At 47.7% G+C, this 8,308-nt stretch overlaps 2 protein-coding genes across 2 annotated transcripts; both read right to left on the reverse strand.

Annotated features, from left to right (window-relative positions):
* Window positions 1-13: 13 nt before the first annotated feature.
* On the reverse strand, window positions 14-1,892 carry F4822DRAFT_77987 (alcohol dehydrogenase). Its single transcript, XM_051463968.1, has 3 exons — window positions 1,072-1,892; window positions 891-1,020; window positions 14-796 (listed from the first exon to the last, which is right to left on the reverse strand). Exons 1-3 carry the CDS (start codon window positions 1,326-1,328, stop codon window positions 119-121), a joined length of 1,065 nt encoding a protein of 354 aa, XP_051309219.1. The 5' UTR covers window positions 1,329-1,892; the 3' UTR covers window positions 14-118.
* Window position 1,893: 1 nt separating this feature from the next.
* On the reverse strand, window positions 1,894-5,119 carry F4822DRAFT_77977 (uncharacterized protein). Its single transcript, XM_051463967.1, has 2 exons — window positions 3,396-5,119; window positions 1,894-3,345 (listed from the first exon to the last, which is right to left on the reverse strand). Exons 1-2 carry the CDS (start codon window positions 4,576-4,578, stop codon window positions 2,363-2,365), a joined length of 2,166 nt encoding a protein of 721 aa, XP_051309220.1. The 5' UTR covers window positions 4,579-5,119; the 3' UTR covers window positions 1,894-2,362.
* Window positions 5,120-8,308: the final 3,189 nt, after the last annotated feature.

Here is an 8,308-nt window from a genome sequence, read left to right on the forward strand (position 1 = left end):
GTCGCTAGAACTCAGAAAAAAAAATCAAGTATGAGATGAGTATTATATTACTTTAAAACGAACTTCACCAGATCGGATACGGTTCTCCGTACCTAGAGAAGTAATACATTTCTTTCCCTCACAAGGTATACACAAGCTTCTCACCACTAACCTTCCCAGCTTTCAACTCCTTCAACCCCGTCAACACGCCCTCAAGACCTGGGCCACCACGGTTCTCGACTGTGCGAATGGGCTTAATCGCCCCGCTCTTCAACAAATCGTAGGTCAATTGATGGAAGCGCGCAAGGTTATCATGCTCCTCAGGGTCAGGAGTAACAAGACTACTCCCCCACTTTCCATCATTACCGAACCACTTGTACGCCTCGCCAAATGTGTTATATCCTAGATGCGCGTGGGGGCCGTCGACCTTGGGGTTAATACCATGGACAAGATCCTTATCCACCGGCATAATAGTCGCGTAATGGCTCTCCTCAGCATCCGTTAGAGCATTAGCGACGATAGCCCCACCATCACCCGTGCAGTCCCATGCGTACTTCAATTTGTTGCCGGTAAGTGCCTTGATATCGGCTGCGACTGTCGGCGACTTGTAGTCGAAGACGGCATCTGCGCCGAGCGACTTTAAGTAGTCAAAGTTGTGCGGCGACGAGGTCGTAATTACAGTCAGACCCGATAACTTTGCGTACTGGATCCCGTAGACACCTGTTGCGGCGCTACCTGCGTAGATGAAAATGGGAAAGGGCTCCTTGGCAGGCGTGGTGGGCCATGGGAGCTTAAGAACTTTGTAGAGACCTTGAGCCTGTCATCGTGTATTAGTCAGCATTTTCTTTCCCACTCTCGCTAATCATATTATGGGTGGATAGTTGTAAAACTTGACAGAATTAGGCACCTACCACTGTCAACAGAGAAACACCGAGAGTAGCTGCCTGCGCGTCGGTGACGTTGTCGGGGATTTTGGTTTGCACGTCGGCTTTAGCGATCAAGTACTCAGCATAGGCACCCCAATCGGGATGGAGCTCATTTCTGGTCAAGGATTTGTCAGAATTTCAACACAGCGATGGCATTTTTACTTACAAGCCGAAGATAGCACCAGCTATGCGATCGCCCTTCTTAAAATTCGTCACTCCATTGCCGACCTCTTCGACAACTCCGGCATAGTCTAGCCCTATTTGGACGCCGCTAGGCACAGTACGGGTTTCGATGCCCTTCCAATCGGTCGGGTTGATGCCAACAGCCTTGACTTTGACAAGCACAAACCCGTCGATTACTTTTGGAATCGGGACCTCCCTAATCTCGGCCCTGCCCTTTTCGACAATCGCAAGAGCCTTCATCGTGACTTATTACTTTCTTTGTCGCGATTCTTCGATTCGGTATAGTGGGGGCGGGGATGCGAAGGAGGAGGGGGAGCTTCGATGGATGGATGATGCAATTGTTTCACTTTCTCGTTTGCTTACCCGTCTAAATTAGGATCTAAACAGCGACCGTCGGACAAACGTATTTATACTTTTACCCACGACTAATACATGAGTCGGTTTTTGATTACAAACCTATCCGCCTTGCCTAGGCAAGGTGCCCCGGCGCAAGTGGCCGGGTCCGAGGAAGCTTCAATTATTGGACAAAGAAACAGACGGCATCAATCAATGGAAGCTAAACCACATCCCATATGATCTCATATTGCTCCACGCCCGGGATAATGGTACCTCCTCCCAACGTATTGTGGGAGGATCAGTAATGCCCCAACTGAAAACCATGTAAATTTATCTGCCTATGTGGGATGCGACAAGAACCCAATTTGTAAGCCTCGGTTCACCGAAACTAGGCGATAGGATTTTAATATGATAAAGTATACCATGGTGGAATTTGGATACACGGAGCCTCCGCGGACGGTACCTGTATTATACCGATTCAATCGATCGGGCGGGGCTCCCCCACATACGCTAGGGGGCAAAGCATTGATTATCAAGCATACCTAGGTAGATCTCTAGACTAGCTAGGATATAAAACTTCGACGTCCTGTAGCTCTGAGAAATATCTAGAAGTGTATTCGGGAAATTTGACATCGAGCTAAGATATACCTATTATACACCATAGGCTCACGTCCGGATTTTAACAATTAGGGCCACATAATCAAAAACGTGAAATTCGATATTGGTATCTATCATGCCATCTAAAGGGGGTAATAACCTGAAAACACAAAGTGTTTTTAAAAATAAAAAAAATCGTCATAAAATGTCATTCCGCTGAGCGCCCAAGGTCCGTGTACTCGTTTATAGTCGGGTAAAGTTCCGTTCAAATAAGTACTGATGCCACCAAATCGTGAATATTAATGAAGCCATGCCGGTTGCACGAGCCAACCCTAATGATTTTAACGACCACCATAATCGCTAGCATAGCCGATAGATTCACCGAAGTTTTGTTGCATGCCGCCTTCGCCGAATCCGGTTCCGGGGCCACTGACGTAGCCAGTATCATCACCATCATCGTAATCAGAGGCGTCGAAGCTCGAACGCCCGCTAAGCTCGTCTTCTACATTACTCATATCATTCTGGCCCCAGTTCATTTGCGCCAGAGCTGGGTACTGTGCTAATAAAGCGGCAGGCAAACTGTAGCCACCGGCCTCCATTCCAGGATAGACGTTGGGGTCCATCACTGCTTGAGGTTGGGCCATATTTTGTGCCATGCTCTGCATCCGTTGTTCTTGCCACACTCTCTGTCTCTCGAGCATTTCTTCGTCCAGTAGGGGTTTTATGCATATTCGGCCCGCTTCGGACCGGAAATGACGTCCGAGTGCATCTGCTCGTGCAAACCGTCTACCGCAGCCCCACTGCCCTCCGGCCTTGAGGTCTCCCTTGCAGACAAATTTCTTTTCGCCTGAATGAAGACCTTCATGACGTTTTCTATCGTGTTGCCTAGCGAATGCCTTTCCGCAGACCGTACATACAAAGGGCCTCTCATCTGTGTGAGTGCGCAAGTGGGAGCGCAGGTTGTATGCCCGCGTAAAACGTTTGGGGCATAGCGTGCATTGAAATGTAGCGGGGTGCTTCTGAACACGTTTTGTGCTCCCGTTGTCTTGGGCGGCTTGGTATTCAGGGTCTGCCAGACGCAGGGCTATGACATTATTAGGAACCGCTGACATGGATTGACGTCTTCTGGAAACGGCATTGGCGCTGCCAGACCTATCACCAGGCGAAAGTGATCGAGAAGAAGACTCGGAGCCGGAGCGATTGCGATTGGCCAGATCAGCGCCAAGATGCGGCGATAAACTCCCAGGGGTATTAGGTCGCGAGATGACGGCTCCTCCGCTGTTATAGGGGTCCGTAACTGCTCGCGGGCGGGATCGTGGACGACCTAAAGCCTTGTTAATGACGGGATATTCAAGTAATCGAATGGTATCTTACCTCTATCGGGCGGCGTTAAAGACTGTGCGTCCATGGGCGGTTTTGGAGGTTCGAAGCTGTTCTGCCTTGAGTTAGGCGCGAAGTCAATGTTGATCGATGGCGGAGCCATGGGCTGAGATATCGTAGGGTCTATTATTCCTTCTTGAGATAGAGGGGGGAATTCTTCGGAACCTTGAACAGAGTAGCCCATGGTGGCTGGGTTCGGGTATCCTCCTGCAGTCAACATCATGTTTGGATTTTGCTGGCCAGCATCGGTCATCTGTTGTGGAAGAATTCGAGGAGAGATAGCTGGGCTGTGCGATGGACTGCGACTATTCGGGTTGGCGCTTGTTATGCTAAAATTATTCAGTCCAACGACGCCGTCATAGAAACCGTCCTGGGCCCTTTGCATGGGTGAATGACCGTGCTCCGGATGCTCGAAGGTATCATGGCCTGTCAAATGTGGGGACGGGGCAGCTGAAGATGCATCGGAGTACTCTGAAGGCGATCTTCGGTGTCCCTGAAATTGTGGTTGATTCCAGTCTAACTGCCCAGGCATAAGAGCTGCCTCCGGGCCAAGCGATGCATGTCTTGAGTGGCCTGGCGAGGAGAATTGATGTTGGTTGAAGGATGGTGATTGGTGTGTCGAGCCAGGTTCTGGCTTTAAAAGATGAGGAGGGGTTGGTGAGTGATGTGTCTGGGGCGAAGTCATATTGGTGAGATCGTTAGGATCGAGGGATTGCGCATTAGTTTGAGAAAGGTCACCAAATAGAGGGGTATTAAACTGATCACCCTGGTTAGACGGAAATAGTGAAAAGTCGCCGCTATTGTTAAAGTCGGACGCCAGGAGGTTCTGAGAAAATGCTGCTTGTGACTGCGATGTCAGGGATTGCGAATAATCTTGGTTTAGGTCGAATGACGCAGGGTCAACAATACCCTGCTGGTCGAAGGGTGGAGGCGGCTGTGACGTATTTAGGAACTGATTACTGCCGTTATTACTATCGTAGGTGTTGAAGTCGGAGGTGGTGAATTGGGGGCTAGCTGACGAGGGGTCTATACCAATGCCGAGACCGATCGAATTGTCCGGGGATTGATATGGATGAGGCGAAGGAGAATGACTATTTCTTATATGAGGCTGTTGATTCCCGGCAGACGGAGAGCGTCCACGAGCCGGCCCTGCAGGTTGGGCAGCTTGTTGATCCATGGCGCGTAAGTTGTTTCTGTCTTTAGAAACACCAAGTCTGGCAAGGCTGAATGCACTTGACCGCGAAATCTGCCTGACAGCGTGGCGCAGCGCGGGTGTTGTTTGAAGGGGGCTGTGCTTAGACGAGTCTGACCCTTTCAAGTGCCGTTTTTACCGTATACAACACGAATGTGGGCCAGATGCGAGACGCTTTTAGTTTAGACTGCCAGGGAATGTATTGAAATCCGACGTTGTCGAGTCTTTGTTCACCTCAATGATAAGTCCGCTTCCTTAGGTATGCTTTGGCGTCCAAGGTCGGCGAGAGGATGATGGGATTAGATGGGGAACAAATCCGGGGCCGGTACTTGGAGTATGGGGGTAGATCTTTGCTACTGTATTGAATTGCTTTACTGGCTGTAAAACGCTACGTTTCGCGGTGAGATCTGCGACTGTAAGACCCTTGCTTGACACTTTTTTTTCTTTCCGGATCACCAAGCAAGCCAAGAACACATAAGGGTCGCCGTCTTTGGGGGCTCGGGGATTCGTGACGTGTCGCGGGGAAAGAATACGCAGTGGTTATACGGCGTGTGAGGCGGTGTAAATGGCCGATAATAATAATAACAGCAGTAGAGTGGTCTTTTTAATGTTGAGCAGCGATTGATTCAGTTATGTCGCCTATTGTAGTCTACTTCCAAATCGCCCTTGTTTCGTTCGTATCTTAAAATAATTCTGCAGCGCGGCTCTTGAGATAGATCCGACTACCGGGGGGTCTTATTTGAATGTTGGTCGGTTCTTTGATCGTGGGAAAGAATGCGATAGGCAACAAGAAAGGACCTTTTTCTTGATGCTGCGACGAACTTTCAGTGGTTGACTGCGACGGGCTGAGGGGTTGCTCCAATGCGACAGGTTCGGAAGTGTTTAGAGATCTGCTAGGATTTGGGGCGAGATGGGAATCGGTCAGAGAATTCGCACTTTCGCACTTTGAGATGACGACCAGCGCTGAAAAATGAGCACGTTAGACGTTAGAATCTAGAGTGGGTGGTTTTTGAAAGTCTTGTGGTCTTGGGTCTTAGGTCTTGGTAGTGGGTTAAAGGAACGAAAGAATGTTGAAGCAGTCACAATTGAAATTTCGCTCCGGTCGCAAGAGTTGGCGAGCCTATCTAGGTACTGACCTAGAGCCCACCACCGCTTCGGGTAGCCGTAGCACCTTTAATCACCCTATCACTCTATCATCCTATCACCCCGCCCTGTCGCCCCACCTACTACCTATCACCTACCTACCTTTACCACTAATAAGGTTCTACCTCCAGGGCTACTTCCCAGGTTCTAAGCTAGCAATTTCGTTTATTATCTGATTAGGTAGCTGTAGGTATCTTAAGTAGTATATAGTATGTAATATGTAACACATCACATGCATTCCAGGTTTGTTGTATTCACAAAGATTCAAATATTCTTGTGAAATACTAGCATGAAAATTAGGTGGGCACTTAAGGAATGATTCAAGACAAATGTATTTGTAGAAGACATTGGGGGGATAGCATTACTATTAAGCACATGCTTAAGGGAAATCTATAATGGGGTACATTGCGTAGGTACTCACTAAAAACCCACTATACTTAAATAGTAGCACTTATTGCGACAATAGGCGCCAAGGAGGGGAGGGGGAGGGAGGGATTAAACTCGTTAGGCAGGCGGAAAGACAGCCCTAAAGACCCCTGATAATCAAGCAACATCAGACGAAAGCGAGCATCCATGAATGAATGATGGTTCAATGTTAGGTTTACCTAGGTATGTAAGGTATAATCTTCCACGTTTCCGATAGTCTTTCTTTATGCATTAGGCCATCCATAGGTCTCTATGAAATAGATTACTCCATAATTTCCCAACTCTAACTCTATCAGGGCGAAATAGCGATTATTTCCAATTAGAGTTGGCACCAACTTGGCACATACAGATGTACCTAGGGAGCTAAAAGCCAGGTACCCAGGAGGTAATGCAAAGGGTCTCATAGTCGTAGGGCTACGGGCTATGTATGTCCAGGCCTATTTCTATTATTTCTACTGCAACCCAATCCCGCATTTTCTACCATTTATACTCGACCCACCACGAAACAACCTTGGAGCAAAGCAATCAATCAGAAAACAGATAAAAAGGGGAAAATACCGCGGATCTCTCCAGATGTGCACCCGCGAGCAAGGACATTCCCGCCAATCGCCCTGCAACGTTGTCAATTTAATATCAGGCAACCATATTTCTTCACAAAGGGACCTCCCCTTTTCGAGGCGGTGAGCGAGGATCTTTCGCTCTCTCTCACGTTCTATTGTCTCGTCTTGATAGAGCAGGAAACATACGTTGGGTACCAAGCTGTCCAGCCTGTCCTAACCATCTCACTCGCAGATACTCGCAGAGACGTCACCCCTTGACGAAATCCTTTCATATGCTTTAGATATATTGCCGTCTTGGCATAGACGCCCTTTCGGCCCTGGCCTATTGATCTGATGCTTTCTCTGGATTTCGAGTGCATTGTCTCATGTCGAGTCCCGATGAGAAAAAGCCTGATTGACTTAATCAAAAATGTGACATGCACGTGCAGTACAAACAGAACAGTCTTGCTCATCATCACCTATCAGCCTCATCATATATCATTTATATACAGATACCAAAGCCCTGAGCCACCATTGTTTTAATTCCGGTCTTGTAGAAGATCGTGGCTGTGAGATTGTAAGCTTTGCTTCGCCAGCCCCTTGCGACGCCCCTGTCCCGGAACATTTCTGGAAAACATCTATTTGGGGTCTGCCTACGGACTGCGCGGGTCAAAAAACGTCATTTCTGCTTACGGTCGCCCGTCTAATTGGCATTTATTGTTGATACAAAAGGTCTCACCTAGCACTGTCGTACCACGCCAACTCTTACTTACTCTTAGTCATATCATTATACTAGACTGTCCTTAACAATATCCACGAGTGGAGGTAGATCGGCGCCATATTAGAACGCGAAAAACGCCCCATCGAATCCTAAATAAAAAGCGAGCCCGCCGTTGGTTGAAACCGAATCCATTAAAACTGCATCCTGTCAGCAACTCATATGTCGGTCCTAACACCAGTGAGAGTACATCGTACATTCCGCCAATAAAACGAAGAGATAATAATTCCGTAAGCCAATGTTTTGGAATATGTAGATATTTATCTCCACGTGGATGTATTAGATGACGCTATTTCCCACGATATTAAAACGTTATCTCATAAGATCGGCCTGATGCAAGGGGATCTTGACGGATACCATGAGAATCAACGAACTCTTGGCTTATTCATCTATATACACCCACGAAGTGGAACCCAGTGGCTATTCACGAAGATATCAACCGAGCACCATAAAAATTACTGGTTAGCCAGGTCAATTATTGACATATCTTAGTGTATTGTGCGGTATCCCGTTAGGCACACAAAATTAAGAACTAGACTAGGTGGTTGAAGATTTAGCCTGGAAATTTCTTTTTGCATGGCATGATAGAAATCTGCCAGTCGAGAACGCCCGCTCACCGGGTTATCACTACATATGGTAGATATCCGACATGTCTGCATTTATTCGACTCTTAGCGCGCATCGGTGTCAAGCCACCTAATTGAACAAAGCAAAACCGAGATCACAGACGGTGATCCCGAATTACGATGTGAGGTTGTAGGATATTTCAACGAGGACAATCTTATTCTATAACAAGTATACCACGCTATTATACGTGATTATAGACAACT

This window comes from Hypoxylon trugodes (genome assembly GCF_022578975.1).
Source record: "Hypoxylon trugodes strain CBS 135444 unplaced genomic scaffold F4822scaffold_11, whole genome shotgun sequence".
Classification (NCBI taxonomy): Eukaryota; Fungi; Ascomycota; class Sordariomycetes; order Xylariales; family Hypoxylaceae; genus Hypoxylon; species Hypoxylon trugodes.